At 37.5% G+C, this 26,902-nt stretch overlaps 1 protein-coding gene across 2 annotated transcripts; it reads left to right on the top strand.

The window, feature by feature from the left end:
- The first annotated feature begins 838 nt into the window (after nucleotides 1–838).
- On the top strand, nucleotides 839–26,902 carry LOC145981283 (uncharacterized). Of its 2 annotated transcripts, none has more exons than XM_083114459.1 (3): nucleotides 839–1,296; nucleotides 12,710–12,770; nucleotides 26,276–26,902. In XM_083114459.1, the coding sequence occupies exons 1-2, from the start codon at nucleotides 868–870 to the stop codon at nucleotides 12,764–12,766; spliced, it is 486 nt and encodes a 161-aa protein (XP_082970585.1). In that variant the 5' UTR covers nucleotides 839–867; the 3' UTR covers nucleotides 12,767–12,770; nucleotides 26,276–26,902. The 2 variants fall into 2 exon arrangements, with proteins under 2 accessions (XP_082970585.1, XP_082970584.1); XM_083114458.1 differs by having other exon boundaries at nucleotides 12,710–12,777.

The raw sequence follows: 26,902 nt of genomic DNA, 5'->3' as shown, positions 1-26,902 counted from the left end.
CTGCATGGCATCGCATTACCATACAGTACAGGGTAAATTAAGAATTGATGACGATAATTACAGGTCCCACTACCACAAACAAATTAGTTATACGTGTACTACTGGGCTTTGATCGTATACTGGTCACTTTGCCTGCTTTGCTCATTCAAGCGTTATCTGCTCAAGCGAAGAAGTTGTCAATTCCATACTCTATTTAGCGTCATCCGTGCATATTATTACTCTCTCGAGCGAGAAGCCCTCGTTGCAATACTCTAATTGGAACATTGTGAGAGTGTTTTTCATGCTAAATTTCCTGGTAGATGGATTAGCAATCAGAAACCTGTTGAATGTCCTGCACATTCCCAGGATCTAACACCTTTGGACTTTTACCTTTGGGAAAATTTAAGGCCTGCACTAAAATTTTGTGATATTGATAATCTGAGATATTGTTGCTTGAGATGCTGCTACATTGTCTGCATGAGTGGGAGAAACATTTACGAGTGTACAAACAGATTAACAAACATTGACATAAGTGAAGGATATGTGCATATCTTTTTACTGGTTAAAGATATGTTGAAGAAACCTTCACCGCATCATTTCTCGTTAAATTCTAGCCTGATTTGACACATCACATGCCTCTTTCCTATTACAATTTTTTGAGTTGAACTCAATATGGTGAATCTCCGCTTGATATACACAACTATGGTTCTCCCTTGGCCTAACCTGTTTGTTATGACCAATTGCTCCCAGCATAACTCCTATACATCTTATAATGTGTGTTAAGGAACTTGTGACCCACCCTACGTAATAACTTTATTTGAGTGTTTTGTATATTGAAAATTAATATCATTTCAGATAGAGAAGCCTATCAGTTTGTGACGTAAAACAATGGAGTCGGAAATCTTAAATGATTCTTCTCCAAGTGGAGACAGAGAAGAAAAGTGTGCAGATGTAAAGGAGCGTTTGACCCTTCATGTTCAGAAAAGGTTATCCGGAGAGAAAAACTCACCCAAAGATTCAGTTGCTGGTACGTGTGAACCTGAAGTTTCTGCTTCATATAAATCTTTGCTACCAAGGAAAAAGACGAGAAGGATCAAAAGAAAATCATTTTCTTCCAAACAGAACAAGAAACGTATGAAGTCAGTCAAATTTGGAAAACAAGCCAAATTCAGTAGACAGAGTGTTCTTGCTAGTAGCCAGGATCAGAACGGGGACGAAATTCCCGATGCCACATCCCAAATACATCAGGGCAATATTCGCGGAGAGTCCTTCTTTAATAATTCAATATTGGATGAGATTCTGAGTGAGAAAAAGAAGGTAAGAAGGCATTTTATAACTACTACTGTTGTTTTTTTCCCCAAGCTATTAATTTCAAAGGTGGTGACCCTGGACCTTTGAAACTAGTGGTGGCCCGTAACTTTTCTAGGATTGTAAAAGTCTGTATCATATGGCTGCTTCTAGGTATGGGGAGAATAAACTATAAAATATTTTGCAATCACTGCTTTTAATCTTTGTTTTAAACACTCTTCAAAGACAAAAATGGTAATCGAAGATCATTTTCAGGAGAATTTGAATGTATCACATTCTTTTTTATTCTCCTGAGTTGTTTACAGATTTAATTTAAAAGTGTTGATTCTTTCAAAATCTTGAGAATAGATGTAGGCCCCCATCAACCCCCTCTCCTCCAACCCTGCATACGCCAGTGCATGGAACAACAAAATGCAGCTGACCGTTCACCACGATTGCTTGACATGTCACACATACCACACGTACAATTTTTGGGTCTCAAATCTGTAGTCAGTTGGAACAACACACATTGTTACATCAGGAGACAGAGGCTAGGGATTGACCAAAAAGATGTTTGTGAATTGTACGATAAGTAAGACCCTCCCCTCCTCACATGTTTTGTTTCATCCTAACCACTGAAGTGTTGCAAAACCATTAGGGAATACATTTCTAGCATTTAAAAAGGATGATTTAGATCAAATATCAAATTAAAATATTCGAACATACATTTTACATAGCAGAATGCATTTTTGGAAGCCACAAATTCATGGATTATACTTTTAATATTTCCAATCTATGCTACTTAACACCAAAATAGATTAAAGACAGCCATATTGTCAATTCGTGTTCCACCTGTTTACAGCTGATTCTTATATACAGGGTGTCATTTTAATGGCACCCACGGACCACGGAAACGTATAGAGGACATCAAAACAAACAACATTTTTCTTGTTGGTGCATTGTTTCAGCACTACAGTCATTCAAAAAAACTCGTTTTGCCACCTGAATGCTGGCAACCACACACAACATTTGATTGCATTTGTGACATCATATCCCGTTGTGAAGCGATGCATTCCAAGTTTGCCAGGAACACACGTATTCTGTGAAAAATGACAGCTACAATCAACCACATTATGTACCGTAAAAGAAAACGAGAAAACATGTTCTGTAACCTAACAGGAAGTAAACAAACTATACGAAAAATGGTAGAAAGAAAATATAATTCAAGTGGTCATATCGAATATTGTCTCAGCTTGCATGTCAAATATTTGTTAATCTAGTTACCAAGTTGGCATCTACAATTTAGTCTATCCACTTCGTCCTTCTGATACTAGTTGTCTGTGACACACTGAACAGATGACAAAATAGAAATGAAAGATCTCAAAATTCCAAAGGTAAGCAACAAATAATATAATGTATATTCAGGGCATTATGAGGCAATTGACAAAAATGGTTGAAAATACAGGGATATAAATAGTAGTAAAACGAACTCTCCGACAACTGTGTTTATCTACACACCGGATGCACATGTAATAGTTTGCAACTCTGAACAGGCAGTATATTCGCTACTGATTCATCATTAGATTGTTACTGTGGTTGTACGTGTTTTAGCCGTAATGTAACAACATGAACCTGGGATACTTCCGTTATCAGCACAAAAGTATCACAAGGCATCTGGACACAAACCTGTAGACATCAACCTTGCAACGAGTTTTGCAAATATTTGACATGTAGCTGGGCGTAAACTGCCACATGTAAGTCCAATAAAATTTATTGTTGTTGATATTTGACATGTAGGCTGAGACAAAATCTGATTTTGACACTTCATTTTGAATACTTTTTTTAAAATTTCTCATATCGTTGATTCATTTCCCCCTTCTACTGAGATGACTGCTGATCTTCTGCCTGGTAAGCTATGATGTTCGGTGGACGAATTTCTCACTTCGTTTTACAGCTAATAATGTGGTTGGTAGTTAGTCATTTTTCACAAAATTTGTGTGTTCCTTGCTACCCTGACTTGCGCTGTTTCGCCGCAGGAAATGACATCAAAGATACGATGAAATGTTGTGTTGGGTTGCCAGCATCCAGGTGGCAAAACTGTCTTTTTTGAATGGCTGTAGCATCGAATCGATGCACCAACAAAAAAAGTTGTTTGTTTTGATGTCCTCTATATGAATCTGTGGTCCGTGGTTGCCATTAAAGTGACCCCCTGTATATTACCAGAGTGGCTACTCACCGGGAATTCCTTGAATTCCGGGAATTATTCATGAATTCTACGTGATTTTTTCTCCGTAAATGTGAAAGACTGCAACTTTTATTAATTTAAATGCCATTAATACTTTATTAATGCTCCGAGGCAAGTTTCTCACAATTTAGTTTTTTTTAAATCTAGGATAAAAAAAGGTAAAGTGTTCCCCTGTGCTTAGCACCATGCCATGAAGGCGTATAGGCAGGGACTGCAGTTGAAACCTACTTTCAGTTTCAGTTCGACTCGGAATGAAACATTACGGTTCACTTTCAGTTCTCGAACTGAAACTGGAATGGAACCGGAGTATATATGTCCGAACCGTAACTAGAATGATCTGAGGTTGTACGTCTAGTTCGGCCCGGAATGAAACCCTTCTGTTCATTTTTAGTTCTCGGACTAAAATTGGAACGAAACCGGATGGGGTAATGCCCCACACTTTCTTGATCCGGTCGTGAGTGGGGGTGATGTGATCAGCACCATACCCCTGACCGACTTTACCCCCCAGGGTTTCCCCCAGGTACCCATGTCCTTCGATGCTGGGTGGGCGCCGTTCCAACGTTAGAAAAGTTCCCGGATTTGAACCAGCCAGGGACCGAACCCGCGACTTTTAGCATGATAGTCAGACGCATTACAGACTCAGCCACCGCAGCCACACTTTTTTAATCTAGGAAGGAAACAAAATAATTCTAAAACAAAATGCTCTCAGTCCTTTTACTTTGTTAGTGTCCTTTGCAGAACAATTTACCTGACAGACGGAAGATTATTGCAAGATATCTTGAAGTTGATAGGTAAATTTGAGTTTGAAATTCTTGTATAATTAACAATTTGTCATAGATTAATATATCCCGTAACATTTGTGACTTGTGTTTGTAGATGTATTTCGATTCTGAGTATCTAAAATGGCAAATGTAAAGTCCACACTTAAATTATAATATGTTAAATATGTGTACCGTTTAATTTAATTTAAATTTTTGTATAAATTGGAATCGCATATATATTGTTAATATATTTGTGTGTGTGTGTGTCTGTGTACCGGTATATGTGGGTGGTGAGAGGAGGTAATGCGTAAGTTTGAAATAAGGGAAACATCTGCTTGTACCCTTGAATTTTTGGAGAGTTCGCCTTGAAAACTGGGAATTATACTTGAATTTTATCAGGGTCATACAGTAGCCACCCTGATTACACATTACAAGCATTACATAACTGTACACTGATACGAGCGTGGCAACAACATTGTAAGATGCTGTTGTAACAGAGACGAGAAAATTGACGCAAACTTTCTTCTTATACTGAAATAACAACTCTTACCTGTGCTGTGGATGTGTATAAAGTCCATTTTTTTCCACTACGAAGTGGATGTAAACAAAAGCACGTGTTCTAGAGAAAGCCAGTGCAGCCCTATTGGTGGATGCTGGCAGTAGTCCCTCCGCAGACCTTTTGCACCCTGATAGATAGTCCATTCAATGCCGTCTTGAAACTAGAGTAATACAGCATTGTATGCTGTTCAAAGCATTTACTAGCCTTATCCTTGCTTATGAATTCATAATCATTCTTTAGTAAAGCACCTACGATGACATTCACTCATTCAAATTAACGAAATTCCCGCTACTTGTCCGTCACTCTGTGTTGTGCAGTGTTGCAAATTCGCAATATTAAGTAAAGTCTATAATCTTGAAACACCGGACTAGATTCAGATTCAGAAAACATGATTTAGACTGACAGTGACTGACATGGTAATCTCTAGATTACACACGTGTTGATGTATATACCACAAATACGCACACACTACTTTCAACTTCATTCGTTTTATCTACAATGGTAAAATCAACACACTGCAAAAGATTGTAGGGAAACCTTTGAGAAAGCCAAAGTGGTTGGTGCAAATACAACCAGTGATGCTTAAAATTGTACGGAATGTTACTTTAGCATTTATTAAATGATCCACCTACGCTTCCTTTCCTTTACTTCCCACATAAAACATGCTCAGAATTCAGGAACCTGAATTCCCCCAGCTTGTCAAAGAAAAATGCCAGATGCATACACTGGCAACTGCTTCCAAGAAGGAATTTGTAGAAGGCGGGGACACAAGCTTTTGGCGTTACAGATCGGCAAACTGTGCCATTCAGTGTTGCTACCCGACCTTTATAGAAACATCATTACAATTCGGTAATATTCCAAAGATGTTATCGTATCTAATTGCTATATAGCCAATTTCGCAACTACAAAGTTTTATTAATGTTCCAACACGGGTGTACGTAATAAGACCTTCACATTTCTTGTATCTAATTCGTAAGGGAAAAAATAACATAGTTGGAGACACTACTTCTCGTGGTCAAGAATCTTCCCAAACACCCTCAAGCACAAGGCTATTTATAGCTTTCCTCCCCTCGCCCCTGCAAAACCTGCCCTCCTCTCCCTTGCCCTGTGGTGGTTCACGAGATTTTGTGTAGTGTTTATAGGTTGTAAATATCATTGAATGTTGATGTGGCTTCAACAGCAAGTGTTACAAAACATCTACATTTGAAACTTTGAACAAGTGGCGATACCAAAATTGCGGTGGATCCAGAGTATTGTGTTGAATCGTTACCTTCTGAACAGGTGTCTTAAAAACAAGCATTTATGCGGTCCGCAAGGAAATTCAGCCGAACAAAAACGCGGATGGCACATTTTAGCCGATTTTGGACTTGCTGCCGTTAGCAGGAAAGTGGATGTTTTTTTTTTCATGGATATGAGTTTGTCTACGCTGGTTAAATTATTGCATGATTCATTTGGTTTATTTTACTTCGCATTTCTGCCACACTTGGTTAATCGCGAGGATGAATGACGATATTGTGAAATTGATGAAATAACACTCGCAAAGAACATGCCCAGGCCAAGATTCAAACTCGGGACTCCTGGCGTCGTAGCGCACAGTGATAACCACTCCGCTACAACGGACAGCTGTGTGAATTATTCTTACATGGTATATTACCATTGACGAGAACTGACATCGTTGGTAAGTTTTTACCTCTATTTTATTATATTTTCTTCATCTCTCGTATTTACAACAGTGTTCATTTAAAAAGAAACTAATATTTGCACATTTTTAAAAGTCACTCTAGTTTCGAAACGTTGTGGAAAATACTGACACTGAAGCTAACACGTGCGCTGGGAGGGAGGGGCAAGTGCTGGCGAATAGAAAGTGGGTACAGCGCGCATTAATACAAATTTCTGTAACTTATTGGCCACACCTACTTCGTTTTAAAGCTGGAAACAGAATAGCGTGCTAGCAGATGATCTTCTCGAACTGATACCCTACCTACCTTAAAAACCGAGGGACATGAAGGAGATATATTCATGCACACCGCGAAGTAGCGAAAACATGTTATGAAGCCAATAGCCCAGTATTCATTGTAGCTGAACATAATGTGCTGCACATGTTTGAGCCTCTTAACATGAAAAGTTTCATTTCACTTCAGTGTTTTAACAAACTTCTTAAATACATGAATTTGTTCTTTTTATTTTAGCAAATTCAGTAACGTTCTGCAGCACGGTAGCACACGCCGTATATACACTGGTTTTTGATGGTGAAGAGCAACAAACAATTATATCCCGTATATAATGCACAGAACAATTCAGGTTCAAGAGATGGCTTTCTTAGTTGTAGGTTGATAGCTATGCCTATCAAGAGTGAATGCCTGTGCTAACAATAAGTCACCAAGCGATGCCCCCCCCCCCCTTTTAATAGCAGAAGGCAAGATCAAAATTACGGTATGGATTTGTAGTGCTCAGGAAGTTATTTTATATTATTTCTCGCCCAACAAATATCGCTGATACGCATCCCATGTGACGGGAGGTGCATGCTCGAATTCCCCCAGAATGGCACTGCTTTTCTTGGTGTCACAAAACATTCCTTTAAAAAGTGAATAAATCTTTGGAAATGGCTTTCAAACTTTTATACATGGTTTTGCTCATTCCTTCTTCACTTTTCGAAAAAACCCTTTAAAATCTATACTTTTTCCATGACTAACGTAACATTTATATGAGGCACATTCAGAACCCTCAAACTAACAGTTAGCAACACAAAATTTCTTCCATTAAGGCATTTACACACTCCATATATATATTATTATTTGGCCAGTAATACATTCTAATTATTATTTTATTTTTCCTTGCCTTTTCTTTCATCCACATAAAAATCATCATGGTAGCGTCGTCGCCTTGGAGTCAAGGAGTCCCGGGTTCAATACCCGATAGGCACATAGAGGTTCGGATTCCACTTTAAACTGTAGGTCCAGTCCTGATTAGCCTTACTGTGCACAAAGTGGACTTAAAACACAAACTCAAACAAACAAACATAAAAATTATAATGTTCCTTCATTTTGTGTTTAGCTCGTTTGAACCACATTTCATATTAGTGTTACTGTTTTGCATGGAATGCTGTTACCATATTCGGAAACTTTAGGATTGAAGATTTACAATGATATATAACATGATAGGGTTCCGTAAACATGAAAATTCAATGCAAGTGTCACAAAATCATGGAATGACCCTGTACGGTTTTATGTTGGCTGTCCAAATTATTCCATGCATAATACGCACCACATTTTTTGGGGGCAAAATTTTGGAAAAAAGTGCACATTATACATGAGTAAATATGGTATTAAGCAACCGCCACTGGTTCAAACAAAAGAAATCATTGCTAAAGAATGGAGCTATTTGATTAAATATACAATGTATTGAGGTGTAACAGATCAATAGTAACGTGCAATAAAATGGAAGGGGGTGGAGCACTAGAAACCATCAAATGTAACTTTATAAATCCACTGTCATCCTGCAACAGTGCTTTTCTAGACGTTCAAAAGAACCTCCAACTTACCTGTAAATGTGTTGCTACAGTGCGTACATTTTAAAACCGGCCCCGATCACAAATATGAGAAATGTTACAACATAGTGATCTGTGCATTTAGTACCTTACATCAAATGTTGGAAATGATGTCCTTCTTGCAGGATACACAGTTCCAGATGCATATTCAGGAGATCTGGCGGGCCGTAGTGTGTTGGATTATGTGTTTTCTCTGATGAAGCGTGGTTCCACCTGAACGGCTATGTCAATTTGCAAAATTACCGAACATGGAACGCCGAAAATCCACACATCTTTGTTGAGTCTCCCCTCCATCCTGAGAAAGTTGGTGTATGGTATGCCATATCAAGGCAATGCATAATAGGGATGATCATCTTTGAAACCACAGTGAACAGTGAGATTTACCAAGACATTATTATGCAGTTTGTTGCAATGTTGGAACCTGATGAACGAATGTGCTGGTTCGAACAGGATGGTGCAACTTCTCATACGTCTAAATCAACTATGGCGATGTTGAGGAAATTTTTGGTGACAGGGTTATTTGACAAGGACTATGGCCCCCCAGATCTTCTGATCTCTCAAGTCCGGACTACTTCCTATGTTGTTTTTTTTAAAGAAACTCTTTACAGACATAATCCACACACCTTAGAAGAGCTGAAGCATAACATCACTGTTGCCATTCAAAATATCACCGCAGAAGTACTCCGTAAGGTTGCTAGGAATATGGCAAAGCATCTAGACATGTGTATCCTGCAAGAAGGATGTCATTTCCAACATTTGTTGTAAGGTACTAAATGCACAGATCACTATATTGTAACATTTATCATATTTGTGCTCGGGGCCAGTTTTAAAATGTACGCACTGTATAATGTAAATGCAAAGCAATTAGTGTAGACATACATTTGTGCAATTAAATGCCCAAACTAAATAAATAAACATTTGCAAATCAGTTTTCATGTAATTTTTATCCTCATTTTCCATGCATTGTGAATTTATTGACTTGTTACATTTTTAAATGTATTTTTAAGCAGGGCTTGGAAGTAAAAAATCTTTAAAAATGGCCTTGTAAAATGACCTTAAAATTATTAAAAGTTGCCTAAAAATGGTAAAAATATGACCCAAAAGTAATTTCGCTCTTGAAATGAAAAAGTGATTTTTCATAAATTACAACAGAGTAATTGAATAATTAGACAAAACCCACTGTTTGGTGTTTTGAACTACTGAACCAAAGGGAAAAAAGCAATTAAGTGCTAATGTAGTTTATCTTTATTTTTTACTTCAAGGCTTTTCTGTGTAAGTTCAGAGTGGGCCTTGCACAATATGGTAGTTGGTCAGCATCTGAAAATACAGTTGTGTTTCGCGTACATCAGATTATATATTTTTTTATATTGTGACTAAAACACAAGATAAAGTGATTGTTGTGACCCGGGAGGAAACCTCAAAGTAGGCTTCACACAAAGTATTTTAAGTGCTGGAGAGAAAATAATTAATTATTTAATCAATTACAAACTTTCAGTTAAAAATAATATAATACAAGGAGCAGCAGAAAAACCTGATGGTTTAGAAATGTGTGTATATAAATAAAGTTAGTATAATGCAAGGTTTAATAATCAAAATTGCTACAAAAATAATTGCCATTTACAGTGCTTACATTAATTTTTCTTTGTTTTGAAAATTGTGTCCGATAAATGATAAACCTCCATTCCTGGTATATATAAAAATTATATTTCCATTGACCGTATGGCGAACTTGCTAAAAAATACATGTCAGGAAATTTAAATACATAAATTCTGCTAGCAAATGCATTTAAAATTCACGAGATGTTAGGGGAGAAGGAAAATAAACCTCAGAAAAGAAGAGAAATTCAATAAAGACGGAAAAAATTACTTAAAAATGGCCTAAAAGCAAAGAAGGTCAAAGAATGCAAAATAAAATCAATATGTTCTTGTTGTAACTTACGGGAAACAGACTGATATCAGGTTTAGCATTGTTTTCAAGACTCAGGAAAAAAAAAATTTTCATCAATTTCCAAGCCCTAGTTATAAGGTAATTTTTGAAGGGGGACGTGGCAGCTACTTTATTCCTCTAAAATAGAGGAAGAAATCTGATTTAATTCATTGATTTCATAATAGTAGCATATGTGTCATTATTGGACCTTGAGTATTTTGGGTAGATAGCTCTCATATTATTGATGACACACAAAAAATAAAAGCCAGTCAACTTTTCTACGTCATACATTGATGAAAGGCATTTCACAAGGACTCTATGCTAGCATAGCCTTGTAATCAAAGGGGTCCTGCAATAAGTTCTCAATGGAATCATGTTGCACAATAGTTTGGACCCCGACTTTAAACTGTAGGTCTACCCATGATCTAAGAATAAAGTGGACTTGAAAGTTTTTGTCACATTAGAAATGTTTTCCATCATTGTAAATCAGCTATGTTGTAACATCCTACATCATGATCATTGTTTCTTTGCACTGGGCAATGTATGTGTATGTAATAAGCAGCAAACAGATTTATATACAGTAAAAATGTGCTATATACTATGTAAATACATATTTAGCTATTTTCACCAAAATATGGAGTTAAAATTGTAAACATTTACCTTTTTTAATAATAAGACACACTTCACGAGCTTCATCAAATATACTCTTGGCATTGTAATTATTACCATGACTATCTTGAAGAGAAACCAGAAGCGAATGCCATGTGTGTGCCACAAAATCATTCCTTCTGGCGCTGCTGTCGAGTGCAAAATTGAGTGCTTGACTTCCGACTCTCTTCCAACTTTTGTAACGACGAGGAGCCGATGCTCAAGCCGTGATTCTCTTTTATTGTAAATAAACAGGAATTTCAAGTGTTTTACAAAACATTATTGTTCGGATGACAGAAAACTTGTAATTAACCCAATTGGAGGGTATAAAAAAGGTCATAAACTTTTGTTTGTTTAACGTCACTTCGGACTTTATCAGTTATGGACTTTGTCAGTTATTCGCAAGAAATTTACCCAACTCTTTCAGTTATGACATGAATATGGAGTATCTGTTGAGAAATGTTCTGCAATATGGAAATAATATGTATAAATAACTAAAATATGAGCCAAAACCTAATATATGTACAAATATGGAAAATAAAAACTGAATTTTTCGAGTCTACATTTCACAATGTGCAAAGATAATACAAAATAGAACTGATTTTAGTTTCATACATAAATATGTATTTACATATAAATACATTCCCTGCCTTTATGTAGCCTTTGTTTATTATTATTTTTTAATGTGCAAAAATTGTATATAACTGATTACTAAATTTCAAGTGGATTGGAAAATATTAATAGAGTGTACATTGTAATTTATGTTACTCAAATGATAGTTCTGTACAGAGCCCCTTACAGAGATTATTTTCAAAGGAGTTTTGCTCTATAGGTTCTAGGGGAATATTACGCCTCAGTGCTCTAGTTAAGACTGTTTGAAATTGGAGTCAAGGTTTCCAGTTCTTCAAGGGTAGTTTCCAATTCATCAGCGAGTGTTCGAGTTCTCGGCATTTGCTGATAAGAGTATAGAAAATGAAATCATTGGGGAGAGGGGGGTGATCGATTACGCCTCCACCATGTACAGAGCCCATTGGAGCGGTCTATGTAAAAGATGATTCCCGTGATATTAGGGAACCATCCGCAAGTGACTCTGTCTCGTATTATACAATTAAAGGAAGTAAACGGTGAAAGATAGAAATTCGGACTGTTGATGCTATGACCCTGTTTTGGAAAACACGTACCTGTTGATGATGGTGCATGGTCGATCCACACTAGCTCACACTAATCCAAGCCTCCTCCCTGTCTCAACACAATCCAATCAAGCACTGCCTATTCTCCCCCGACTTCTCGCCTATTGCCTTCTCCGTCCTTGCAGAAGTCGGTACCAAACACCTTCTCATCTGCTGACTTAACACTGTATACACAGGAAGGCGATCATGCACCACAGTTCTTAGCTGACTGTGCATGCAAACAAGGAATAGTTCTTAGAAGACTGTGCATGCAAACAAGGAATAATTCGCAAGAGGCATTATTTTCAAATAGCTTTTGCAGAATTGTGTGCATTAAAAAATGCCAAAATTTGCATTAAAAATTAAATTCTCTCTATGCTGCAGTTATTTCAGCTTTCGCACTGACGATGCAATTTTGCCAATCAGTTAGTTGTAGTATTATATCACGTATCCTTCTTAGAAAGAAAGAAATTAATTCCATGGTTGTAGGTACATTTTTCTCAACGTAAAACTAAATATGCAGTGATTTTCAAATGTATTGCATTATTTAGGTAATATCTAATATTTTCTTTATTTTTTTTATTTTAGGCTTTATTAGAATCAGAGGAAGTTTTGGAGCTGTTGAAGAAATATTTTCCTACTTGAAGAGGTAACAGGTAATTAATAACTATAGAGAAATATATATTATGAAAAGATTCTCTCAGGCTATCAACCAGGTGAGTTGTGGAAAAAATTCCAAGCTTCCATCTTCCAGAAGATGAGAGTGACGTTAGCTCTCAAAAGTTTGGAATATTTTTCCACAACTCACCTGGTTGATAGCTCGAGAGACCGAGAGAATCTTTTCATCATTCGTCACCAGGAAAGCTTCAAGACTTACTTTTGTGGTGAAACTAATCTCCAATATATTAATATTGACCAAAATTGCCATGTTATAATCTGTGAAATAGATTATATATATACAGTGGGATCGAAAAGTCCCCGAACCCAAACTTCAAAAAAAAAATTCACCGGTCGTTATGATGATAATGTAATAATTTCTGTGGAAGCTGGTTTGCGAGGGTCTTGGCTGTACACGACACAAGAGATGGCACTGGGGAGTGGCGCTAGCAGTTGTGGTGAGGAAATGAACTACGAGCAGTGCTGGTAACAAAATAATCATGCCAGTTGCAAGGATGAGTTTGTCGGTGGAGGAGCGTGTGCTTTTGTTAGAGAAGTATTTGAAAACGACATCATACAATGCTGCGAACGAGAAATTCGAGAGGCGTTTCGGGCATTCTGTGAGTAAATCAACTCTTCATGCATTAATCAAGAGATTTCGTGAACATGGTAGTCTGCATGGTAAGCCACGTAGTGGGCACCCTTTAGTTGTGACGAATGATGTTTTAGAAGACGTCGCCGCATGATTACAACAATCACCGCAGAAAGGACTGCGGGGGTTATCACAACAGGTGGGTTTATCATGTGGCTCAGTACACAAGGCAACAAAACAGTTAAAATTACAGCCATACCACGTGAAAGTGGTTCAGGAACTGGGGCCAGGTGACAATGGTGATCGAATTAAGTACTGTCTGTGGTTTCAACAATTCACTCGCAACAATATTGCTGTCCTTGATAAGGTATACTTCACGGAAGAGGTCTGGTTCCATTTGTCAGGTCATGTTAATGCGCAGAACACTCGCTACTGGTCCACAGAAAATCCACAAATCTTTCACGAGGTCCCCCTCCACTTGAAGAAAATTGGTGTCTGGTGTGCCGTGTCCAGATCACGAATTATTGGACCAATTTTTTTCGAAAACCGAGTGAACTCTATTGTGTACCAGGACATTATACAGCAGTTTATCGTGCTTTTGGACGCCGATGAACGAGATGTGTGGTTACAACAAGACGGGGCAACATTCCATACGTCCTATGCCACCATGGCATTTCTGCTTGAATTTTTTGATGACCGCCTGATTTCATCAGGGCTTTGGCCGGCAAGATCACCTGATTTAACCTGACCTGATTTTTTCTTGTAGGATTATTTGAAGGGGAAAGTACGAAAATAATCCCCACGATTTAGATAACCTGAAAACCAACATTGCCCAGTGCATTACTGCAATTAATGTGCCTATTCTGCATCGCGTAGCACGAAACATGTGCCGTCGCATACATTTATGCATGCTGCAGCATGGGGGAGACTTTCAACATCTCTTGTGATGTGCCTACATCTACCCAGATATCCAATGAGAAAGATCTACACAATCACGCAGGTAAGGTCCACTTGTTCCTTGCTTTCACAGTTTAGGTTAGCTGTTGGTTTGGTTTACCTGATTATTTTGTTACCAGCACTGCTCGTAGTTCATTTCCTTGCCACGACTGCTAGCACCACTCCCCAGCGCCATCTCTTGTGTTGTGTACAGCCAAGACCCTCGCAAACCAGCTTCTACAGAAATTTTGAAATTATCATAATAACGACAGGTGAAAAAAAAATTTGAAGTTTGTGTTCTGGGACTTTTCGATCACCCTGTATATATAGATATACTCAACCTAAGCAACTAAAAATTTGTAAAAGCGGAAATATTATATATGAAGCATCTTGTGGCAGAACCTCACTTCCTAATAAAGAATTCATTATTCAGTACAGATAGACAACACTAAACCAGAATACATTGGAATGTACAAAGGGTTGATGGGCATTACAATCCTCTGCCCATCCTTCACACAATTTCCAAAAAAAAGAAAAATTGATGTGTAAAAACATATTGGATAATATAGCCTTAAGCGCTTGTGAAATTTTGGGGCATGCATGTTAAAAGAGCTCCCACACCATATCAATCCTGTCAACAAATATTATGATTGGAAATGATTTTATTCTGAATCAAATGAACTAGTTGAAAACCAACAAGTCTTTAATGTTTGACTATAAAAGTCAGGACTTACAGAGCAAATTTTGGAAAGTTTTTTTAAACAAACCGGATCAGTTTGCTTTCTGAAATTAAAGACAATCTACTGTCGGATTAAAACTTTGATACTCGAGTTTGAATTCCAATTAAAAATTGACCAGTAGACCTACTTAAAAACAAGTTACATCAAAATTTAGCTTATTCAATTCTGCGTTAATCTATGCTAACCAATTTTTTTAAAGTATGCCTTATATTTTTTATTGTCGTGAGAACAAAAAAGGGGCAGGTATTTTGGAGGTTTGCGCACGATTGCTCTCTTTGAAATTCTATAAATCATAAACGGGTTGTTCTATCGTGAGAAATTTTAGTATGGTGCAGGCAGAAATGTTTTGAACACAATTTTTACAATTCTTAATTTTCAGATTTTTAAAATTTGTCAAAAAACCGATATGTTCAATTTTGCAAAACAACTTTTTCTTAGTATTGGGTAGTCCTACAAATACAATATTAGTCTTGTTTTAAATCTGCATCTATTTTTAAAATCCATTATCATTGTCAATTCACATTGCGAAACCAATCTTTTAGAGATTTTTATTCAGTGGAGCAAGCATTGGCTCTCAGTGCTAGCCTGCAGTTTCAACGAACATCGCTGTGTGCTGTGTTGCCACATTCCAAGTACAGGTTTACTCTGTTAAGATCGGTTTCGCAATGTGAATTGACAACGATAATGGATTTTAAAAATATATGCAAAGAGATTCAAAACAACTACCCAATGCTAGGAGAAAGTTGTTTCGTAAAATTGAACATAACCATTGTTTGACAAATTTTAAAAATCTGAAAATTAAGAATTTTAGCCAATTTAGCCAGCCCCCGTGGTGGAGTGATTTCCACATCACGCTACGATGCCAGAGGTCCCGGGTTCGAATCCCGGCCTTGGCATGGATGTTTGTGCACATCAATTTCATCTTATCACTCATCCCCATCTTCACAATTAGCCGAAAGTGGCACAAAAGTGAAGTAAAATAAAGCAAATCAATCAATCAACTAGTTGGCACTGCACTGTAAAAAATCTACCTTTGATGAGAAGCATGTTGGCAACTTATCATACCGACTTGACTATAATGTCATATTTCTACAACATTTTATTGCCCAATTTGACTTCTGTAAAATATATATATATATTATTAAAGACGGGGTGGGGGGGGGTATGATGATCTTTCAATTTTTATGGAATGTTTGTGTGTAGTTAGGACTGATAAATGTTGTAATGCAAGGTCGATATCTTCTTCTCTCACTAGGCATTACACAATGCCTAAAATTTCACAGTTTTTCAAGGTGTAAAGCAACATAAATCATATATCATTTTAATAGAAAAAATATAAATTGCAAACTGCAAGAGACATCACTTTATGAAATGAGAGCTTCCCACGAGGTTGCTAACAATTCCAACATTATCGTTTGTGTCTGTGTATAGATTTAGAGGCAAGATTTAATAGCATAGCTATAGCCTAATATAAGCAAATAATCTAGTGATACCAATTCCATGCAATACACTAGATTCAAATGATAGACTACACTTAGCATTTATTTTATTTATGTCTCATTTCATGGCTTCAATTTTATTGAAGTAATTTGGTATTCAGCAGTTTAAAAATTATTTGCAATTTGAATTAAAAAATAAATTATTTGTCATCAAATTTGCAATTAGTATTTCACAGACTTGCATTAGTTTGCATTTTATCGTTTAAAAAAAAGGATTGTAGTGGAGATTCGAACCGGGACCCCTTTGTGTAGCAGGCAAGTATCAGTCACTTTGTTTTTTTTTAAATTTATTACTTTAACTATTTTCAGCTGAGTGGAAGAAGCTTATTTCATGATTGCATATAAAGGTTATTGCATACTAGGGTACAGTACATTTGGCATATGAAATGTTCTTTTTGGTTGACGACATAGTTTGAAATACGTGATGTAAGTAATTCACAAATTGTGCGTGAAAGTCAGGTTGCTGATAGGTGGAGGCAAACCAAGCATAATGCCCCGGTAACACTGTTCTGTTTCATTCTTGGGTAATAATTAAAGATGGGAAACAGAAGGTGATCAACTGTTATATTCCTCTCGCTTGTGCGACAATTTACACTCACATAGAGCAGTGGCTCTCAACCTTAGTGAGACCGTTGCCTGGTCAATGCTTTTTGTAAATGTCACTCACACAATCACAAATTGATACATACCCTTGAAATGAAATATTAATAAATAAATTATGGAATAATCAGTGGTGTTCCTGTTCTTGTCTGAGTGTTGCCGGATTTGAGCCGATTCTCCTTGCTCATGGACTATGGCGGTCTTTGTTCTCTTGAAGTGGTTTGATTTGTAGTGTTGGTATCTCCCTCCCTGTGTGTGTTCGATACACAGCTGTTGAAATTTGATTTCCAGATTTATCACTAAGAAGCATACTACGCGTATCAAACACCAAACCAGAGAACCCCATAGAAGCGAGCAAAATCTGCATATACAGGTCTCTCAGGGAAATCTGACGGTTTTTGAAATCATAGTACAAGGTTGTAATTTGATACAAACAATTTTTTTATTTTATTTTTATTTACACCAAATGACGTGCCATTTATGAATCATAATGAAAAAAACTGGATAAAGAAAGGTCTACGTTTTGAAAATGATGTCATGCAAATGAGAACCATTCTTGCGAACGCACTCTCGCAACCTGTCATGGACATTCTGCACAGCTCGTTGAACCATATCTTGTGGAATTGCCACTATTTCCATACGAATTGTAGCTTCGAGTTCTTCTGTAGTGCGTGGTTCATTTTCCTTTGAGGTAACCCCACAGAAAATAATCGCATGGCGATAGGTCTGGTGGGCAAGGTGGCCATGGCATGTTGCCTCATTGAAAAATGAGGTGCCCAGGAAATATTTGTCTGAGAATAGCCATCGATGTATTTGATTTGTGGGCAATCTTGTTGAAACCAAATTTGTGTGGGGTCAGTTCGTCATCTGCAAAGTTCTGGCAAGAGAAACTCTTGCAACATGGTAATGTAACGTTCAAAATTTACTGTTATTGAATGTCCATCATATGTTCAAACTCATATGGTCCAATTATGTCGAAATTTACTACTCCACACATACGATAACACGTTCAGAATGTAGGGGTGGTTCATGGAGTTCTCGTAGATTGTTACAGTCGGGACACGTTAGCAAGCGGCGTGGAACCACCGCGCAGTTCCCGGATTGACCTACTTCAGGATTTTCGCGAGTCCACAGAAACACGTGTAGGATTAAACATCTGGTTAAATAGTCAACAACGGGACACTTCTCATTCTCAGCAAAAACAGCTGATTCTTTAACTACTACTTATGTTCTTTCATTATTTTTTTATGTTTTTACATACAGGTAGATCGAAGCATTAGTTACACATGTACCAAATGTATCATTCATGTTTAGGAAATCGAGCATTGCCAAGCGTTTCGTTGTAATTCATTGAACTCTGTATTGCCAGAGCCTGTATTATCCTGTAACTTCCCAAATTGTCTCACTTCACACAACCACATGTGCCTCCCTGATGGTACAGTGGTAGGGTAAGCGTCATCGCCTTGTAATCAAGTAGTGCTGGGTTCAATACCCTGTCGAGGCACATAGTGGTTCGGATCCCACTTTCAACTGTAGGTCCATTCCAGATTAGCCGTAGTGTGCATAAAGTGGACTAAAACACCAACTCAATCAATCAATCAATTCACACACAATTGATTTGATCTTGATAAATTCTTCTCTGTAATACAGTAACTCAGTTCTGTGAAATTCTGTATAAAAGGTAAATTTTTGTAGGTTCCGCAAAATATAATTTAAAAAACGTGTTAACGAAACCAAGTTGTACGTAATTTGTTTATACGTTATTCGCCCTAATTTTCAAGAAATACATTTCATTTGTACGTTCTGAAGCTTCAACTATGTCACAGAAGTATAAATTCCATGTTGTTACAAAACAAAGGGTGAGTTTCGTATACAAAAACAATAGGCGGGCATAGCTGCGGTCGGTATTGAGTTGCGAAAAAGACAAACGTCGCAGTGTGACAAAGAAATCAAAGGAGAACGATTTGCCACAGTTGTTCAAAACAAAAACGCATTTTCTTTTGTAGGTAATTATGATATGATAAAACAATTAAAAATATGCCGGTAACTAATGCTTGCAATGTACCATAATAAAAACACAACAGAGGTTCTTTCAGTGAAGGTTTTCGGTTGCTGTGTAGAGCAGGAAGATAAAATGTTTCATGCTTGCCAGAATGTAAAATTCACACGGGAAGTTAACGTTAACCTACAAGAAACTTCAGATTCAAACTTCTAGATTCGTTAAATTATCACTTTATAACGGAAATAACATATATTAGCATACTGATACGTACGTGCTTAATTTCGCGTGACGCTTAATTTTTTCCCGAGCTTGCCTACAGCTGATTAGCCTGTCCGTCTGTTTGTGTGAACGTGGCAACGTAGAAAACCCCCAGCCACATGGCAGCCAACGAGGAGACAGAATTTGGTCATGTTCTGCGTTCTGATTGCATGCCGCTTCTTATCGCATCCTGACTGTAGGTGCCCAATATTGGAAATTCTGTTGTTTAACACAACCAGACATGTGAACGTATGCTTCGTCACTAAACAACACGTTGTCATTTAACAGTTCGAGCATGTTTTCTGCAAAGGTTTTATGATTTTCCCGGTCTTTTGGCACCAACTGTTGAACAACCACCATTGTGTAGGGGTGGAAATGCAAACCTAAATGGAGATTTCTCCTTACACTTCAATCTGATATGCCCAGAGCAGCAGAGTGCCTTGCAGTGGTATGATGGGGACTGTTGACTATCGCCTCTGTAACAGCATCGACGTTCTCTGGCAAGCCGACTGTTCACTCCTAAAGTTATGTATCCACAACAATATTGTGTTCCGAGTAGGAACTCTTCCGTAATGCCCGAGATTGAACTGCAACCTAAACTCTCGTTGCATTCCAACTAAAGATTCACGATTTTAAAAAAATGTTTCCACAACAAAAGCACGATATTCAGCATTTCACTGCCGACTGAAATGGCATCACATGTCTAGTGAAATCCCAGCTCCCGCGTGAAGTCTTGACTCTGCCTACCGGCAGTGTTGCCAAACTAATACTGTCAGATTTCCCTGCACAACATACCATGTGAATGCATAGGAGAATCAGGATGCCTTCTACAGAAAGGATAGATGAACACAAGCAGCATGCATGTAAGGGTGAAACAGATAGGTCAAAAATAGCCAAACATGCATTGAGTGAATCACATACAATTCAGTGGAGCAACAAGAAGCAGCCTTCATAGCAATGGTCTCCTTAAAAATTAGAAATGGTAGCATAAGTGCAACAAAAATTAGTACATAATTCCTGGGGACACTGGAGTAATTGGTTAACACACTGGATTTACAGTGAAATCACAAATCTGTCTTAGTCTTAATTCCCATCACCGGAAAAATAAATGTCACCTGATGACGAGAGAAAAGGTGCTCTCTCGAACCATAGCATTAGAATAAGTATAGTTGAAGATGCAGAGATTCACAACCTTTTTATGTTTGTGGCACCCTTGGGAATGAGCAGTGCTCAAAAAATCTTCTTCAGAGCTAGGCGCCAGATCTGAAAATCAGATGCCAGGGAACCACCTACTGTCAATTGTGCATACTATAAGAAGCTGAGCCGGCCCCCTTGGCAGAGTGGTTAGCACATCGCACTACGATGCCAGGGGTCCCTGGTTTGAATCCTGGCCTGGGCATGGATGTTTGTGAGTGTTCATTCATCATATCGTCACTCATCCCCATCTTCGCAAATTAGCCAAAAGTGGCAAAAAAGCAAAGTAAAATAAAGCAAATCAATCCATAAGAAGCTGAGCATCACCGAATTCAAAACATCGCAAAATCATGTGAGAAAGTGGGAAATGGGGGGGGTTGGGGGTCAAAGAGTAAGAAATTGTTACTGATTCTATGGAATGTTCACAACATTGATAAAAGAATCATTTGCTAACTTATGCTGTACTGTAATTTAAACTTAGAAGTTTCAAAATTTCGTACATGCAATATTACAGCAATAGATCACAGTCGCCAAGCTGAAAGTTTTAGTCGCTCTGGCGATATCTGGCGGGATTGTTTGAGTCCTGGGAATGAGATTAGAAACTTTTGGCACCCTTGTTAGAATTTTTTCTTCAATCCTTAATCTTAAATCAAGTGGAATATGTTATCAGGAGCAAGTTAAATTTATTGTCATATACATACCTACTCCAGTACTAATGTTATTAATTTATTGAAAGTTAATATAAGGAACAAATATCAGAATAGAATACAGCTTCCTTCAACTGAAATCAGAGATGTAAGGGGTGATCTTCCATGTAGTACACCCAACTGTCAACCTCACTTCAACATAGTACACCCTGAACTGCATTTTCCAGACAAACGAGGCTCTGACGACTTATGGCCAGTATAATTCTGTGTGTTGTCCTGTTTATTGTCCTTACGTGTGCTGAGTGCCCCTTTACAGCCTCAGCTTTTAACGGAAGTCAGAATATTTTAAGATTTTAGTTATGCAACGTCAGAGTTGTTATTTGTAACGATAAGGGAATGGACCCCGTATAATGTGACAGGTGCAAAATAGCTAAGTGCTGGTGTACCAAAATTTTAAAATCAAATTCAACTGAAATCACTCAAAAGAGTTTTGTTTTATTAATGTGAGACTTGTGATTGATGCTTAGTGCGCAAATGTTTGATATCAGGCCTTACAGTCGACAGCAAAACATGCACATCGTCCTCAAGGCTATTTCTTGCTTTGGATTTTATTGTTGCCATAAAGTATGTCCATTGTTTTTGTCACTAGATTAGGATACTTCTCTGCCAGTCCAAGACAAAAGAAACCAGCATTGCCTCTCGGGTCAATCCATATGAAGTGGTACAATATGGTTGCTTGACCATTTTTAGAAAAAGTTTATTTTTTGCATGGTGTGAGCCTCATATGTTGACAGTTCAGAACCACTGTTATTTTATTTTTACTATCACCGATTTGAAGATGGTGGGCATTTTTTTTATTATGGTGTGCGTAATTTTCTCCATTCGTAAGCATCAACAGCAACTTTTTTATCTCAGCTCTGTGATGTTAAGCACATTATAGGCTACAATTATATTTGTGTGCAATTCTCTAAATATTATTCCTTCATAATAAATTTTAAGGTCAAAATTGTGTATCCTAATCGCTCAAAATGACATTTTCGAATATTTTTTTTAGGGGGAAAACAGTTTGTTTAACACTTGAATTTTTTGTGCAAGTACCTGTGTACAGTAGTGTGTCAACCTTATTTGAAGCTTGAGACTTTAATCCTGTTTTTTCTACAGGGTCATAAAAGTGTACTTTTTGTTAAAAAAAAATTACAAATTCACGGTTCAATATCTCTTGTGGGCAGTTGTTTAAAAATCTGAAATTTGTACACAATACAGTACTCCATGATAAGTAACTTCAGTAAAAATTTTGAGTTTGAGATTCAATTGGTTTAAGAGATACAAAACTCATTAAAAATTCAATATTTTGCATTAAATATGGTATGCCTAATTTAATTTCTTATTAACATTTTGTGTTAAAATTCTGCAAACTTTAATTTGGAATGTCAATCAACAACATTACAATCCTAAAATGGATCTGCAATACAGTCAGTTTATATACGAGAGCGTGCTGAAAAGTAAAGCTTCCTATGATTTTCTTTTCTTTGTTACCTTGTAAACACATTTTGGGTTTTGAGCAACCATGCATTGCACTTATAAGACTTTCCCACTTCTCCATTGAAGGTTTGAAACTTCTATCGCCAGAGGGTGTTGAACTATAGCGAGGAAAATGGCAGCATGTAACCATGCAATGTCGGTGGAGAGCCTGAAGTACCGTGCGGTGATCGAGTTTCTAAAAGCAGAAAACGTGCTACAAATTGACATTCATGTGAGACTGAAGGCATTTTATGGGGATGAATGCGTAGACATCAGTACTATTCGATTTTGGGCTGTTTATGCTCGTAAAGAAAAAAACCCAGGTGAAGAACTCTTAGCGTATGTGAGAGAATGGAGTGGAAGGCCACTTACCGCAACATCGTCGGAATAGTGTTCACCTGGGGTTTTCTTTACGAGCATGAACAGCCCAAAATCGCATAGTACTGATGTCTACGCATTCATTCCCACAAAATGCCTTCAGTCTCACTTGAATGTCAATTTGTAGCACGTTTTCTGCTTTTAGAAACTCGATCACCGCACGGTACTTCAGGCTCTCCACCGACATTGCATGGTTACATGCTGCCATTTTCCTCGCTATAGTTCAACACCCTCTGGCGATAGAAGTTTCAAACCTTCAATGGAGAAGTGGGAAAGTCTTATAAGTGCAATGCATGGTTGCTCAAAACCCAAAATGTGTTTACAAGGTAACAAAGAAAAGAAAATCATAGGAAGCTTTACTTTTCAGCACGCTCTCGTATATAAACTGACTGTATTGCAGATCCATTTTAGGATTGTAATGTTGTTGATTGACATTCCAAATTAAAGTTTGCAGAATTTTAACACAAAATGTTAATAAGAAATTAAATTAGGCATACCATATTTAATGCAAAATATTGAATTTTTAACGAGTTTTGTATCTCTTAAACCAATTGAATCTCAAACTCAAAATTTTTACTGAAGTTACTTATCATGGAGTACTGTATTGTGTACAAATTTCAGATTTTTAAACAACTGCCCACAAGAGATATTGAACCGTGAATTTGTAATTTTTTTTAACAAAAAGTACACGTTTATGACCCTGTAGAAAAAACAGGATTAAAGTATCAAGCTTCAAATAAGGTTGACACACTACTGGTACACAGGTACTTGCACAAAAAATTCAAGTGTTAAACAAACTGTTTCCCCCCTAAAACAAATGTCCAAAAATGTCATTTTGAGCAATTAAAATACACAATTTTGACCTTAAAATTTATTATGAAGGAATAATATTTAGAGAGTTGCACACAAATATAATTGTAGCCTATAATGTGCTTAACATCACAGAGCTGAGGTAAAGAAGTTGCTGTTGATGCTTACGAATGGAGAAAATTACGCATGCCATGATAAAAAAAATGCCCACCAGCTTCAAATCGGTGATAGTAAAAATAAAATAACAGTGGTTCTGAACTGTCAACATCTCACAATACGCAAAAAATAAACTTCTTTAAAAATGGTCAAGCAACCATATTGTACCACTTCATATGGATTGACCCTCTCTCTTGGTGAACTTAATTTTGAGTGTGGGATCAGCGCAGAGACCAATGTTGCAAGCTGTGAAATAATTTTCTCCGCACTGTCTGCGAAATCAAAAACCAACAAAATCCAGTCAACATTCTTGGTATAAAGAGTTCGAGAGTACATATCGAGAGTGATCAACAATGAGATTTTTCAGCAATAATATATATACACAGTGCGGTCCATAAGTTTTTGCAGCCTTCCCATTAATCCCATCTAGCGGATGACTGTTGAACTACGTAATTTGAACCCTTTTGAACAGCCATGCTGAGAGGCATCAGTCAAGCCGTTGTTGTTGAAGAGTGTGGATGTCTGATATAACCTGGTGTTTTGTGTGTGTGTGTGTGTCAGACTCGGGAGATGGATGAGAAGGAAGAACAGCGGGTAGCAATTAAATTTTGCTGCAAAGCTGAATTTTCAGAAACAGAAACATTGGAACTGATTCAGAAGGCGTGACTCAGCACTGAATCAGACAACCGTTTTTGAGTGGCACAAACATTTTCATGAGGGCCGGGAGACAATGAAGGATGATGAACACAGTTGTCGGTTGCCAACAACTCGGACCAATGAGAACATCTCATCTGTCGCTAACTTGATTAAAGAGGATCGGAAAGTGACGTCTCGGATGATAGAAGAAACACTAAACATCCCCAAAACAGTGGTTTTGCGGATCTTGCATGAAGATTTGAACAAGCGTAAGCTGTGTTCAAAGTTTGTCCCACATGCTCTGACATGGGAGCAAATGGACGATTGAGTTGAGTCTTGTCAAGACTTGTTATCCATGATTGACCGTGACGAGAACTTTTTAGACAAGATTATTACTGGTGACGAGACTTGGTGTTTTTCCTATGATCCTGAAACAAAACGTCAGAGTTCTGAATGGGTCGGTAAAACATCCCCAAGACCGAAAAAACTGCACTTCCAAAAATCAAGGGTGAAAACTATGTTCATCGTGTTTTTTGATAGCGGTGGCATTGTTCACAAATAATTCGTGCCTCCAGGTAGAACAGTAAGTAAGGAATTCTATCAGGACGTGTTAAAACGCTTGCTAGCTCGAAACCGAGTTTGGCCGAACCTCTTCACCTCTCGTAATTTTTTCCTGCTGCACGACAACGCTTCAGCTCATTTGGCATCAATAAATCGCCAGTTCCTTGCTGAAAAGCAAGCCTCCACATTGTACCATCCACCTTATTCACCAGATTTGTCACCTCCGGACTATTTCTTCTTCCCAAAACTGAAAAAGCACCTAATGGGTTCAAGATTCGACTCTATTGAGGAGATCCAGAAGGCTGTGACCTACAAACTCAAGACTTTTCAAAAGAAGACTTTTCTGAGGACTTGAAGAGATTGAAAACTCTTGCTGAGCAATGTATCGTATCAAATGGATCCTACTTTTAGTAAATAAACAGTCAAAACTCATATGCCTTTGACTTTGAATTTGTTATTGCCTTAGTCTGGGAACTTATGGACGCATTGTGTATATCTATATATTTTTTGTTTATCCCTAAAATGTATTATGGTACCCCTACGCTGATCTCGCAGCACCCCAGTGGGGAATCTTAGCACTAGATAGTGGATGATCTACAGTGAGATTTATGAGTATTACTGTGCAAATTGTCCATCACTATGTTCGTGCACTTTATTTGACCCAATAAGAACTTCAAGAATTAAAAGAAAACTCAAAGCAAGCCCTTGAGAACTTTTGCACCAGCACACATAAAAATCCATAACTTAAAGAGACATAGGATGTAAGAGAAAAATTAATGAAAATAGTCATGGACAATTTGCATGGTAATACCCATGGATCCCACTGTACAATTAAAATTACATGCTAATGTAGAACCATTGCCACTAACATTCAGAGAACTATTAAATTCTAATATGTTTTGCAAGATTTTTATAAGCAACGACAATTAATGAGACCAGGATGCTAATAAACATTGTTTTGTTCCAGATGGTCTGCTGTTCTTCACATATGAAACTACTGCATCATTGAATGAATGCCATTACATATTTTTCACTCTTTCCATGTGAGCAAGCAATTTGTGATTAAAGGTGTAGTGGATATCACATCTGTGATTGACTAGCAAAGGAATTTAATTAGTTTGATGATTCAGAAATAAGAACCCTCTGTTCATTGAGAAGGACAACTTGGGAACCGCACCCTGCATCGTTGATAAAACCAATATAGAAACTTACTTCTTAATGCCAAAGTAATTTTGTTTAATTTGAAAGTATTTGTTGAACCAGGCAGTTTTTATGTAAAATTGTATAATATACTTTTAACAGTTAATCTATCAGTTTATTGTGGTCACCATGGTCACCTGATTAAAATCCATTGAATTTTTGTATTTGAAGAGCATGGTGTACAGCTCTCCTGTCGATAATGTTGCCGAGTTAGAGGAACGTGTGATTGATGAATGTGCACAAATACGAAATACACTGGGGATATTGGAAAGAGTGCAGAATTCACTACACCGACGGTTGCGCTGTTGTGTGGAAATGAGCGGAAGTCATTTTGAACACTTGCTGTAACTTCTTGTACAGTGTTTTACCTGTGAAGTAAGGTGTATCATACATG

This window comes from Lepisma saccharinum, chromosome 29 (genome assembly GCF_977018435.1).
Source record: "Lepisma saccharinum chromosome 29, izLepSacc3.1, whole genome shotgun sequence".
NCBI lineage: Eukaryota > Metazoa > Arthropoda > Insecta > Zygentoma > Lepismatidae > Lepisma > Lepisma saccharinum.
Note: the sequence above shows the minus strand (reverse complement) of the source record. Positions and strands in the feature narration are given on the sequence as shown.

Bases quoted from the DNA above. Each gene is read 5' to 3' on its own strand.
- LOC145981283 (XM_083114459.1), top strand. From the start codon at position 868: ATGGAGTCGGAAATCTTAAATGATTCTTCTCCAAGTGGAGACAGAGAA. The intron at 1,297-12,709 runs GTAAGAAGGCAT...TTTTTATTTTAG, and splicing joins TTCTGAGTGAGAAAAAGAAG to GCTTTATTAGAATCAGAGGA.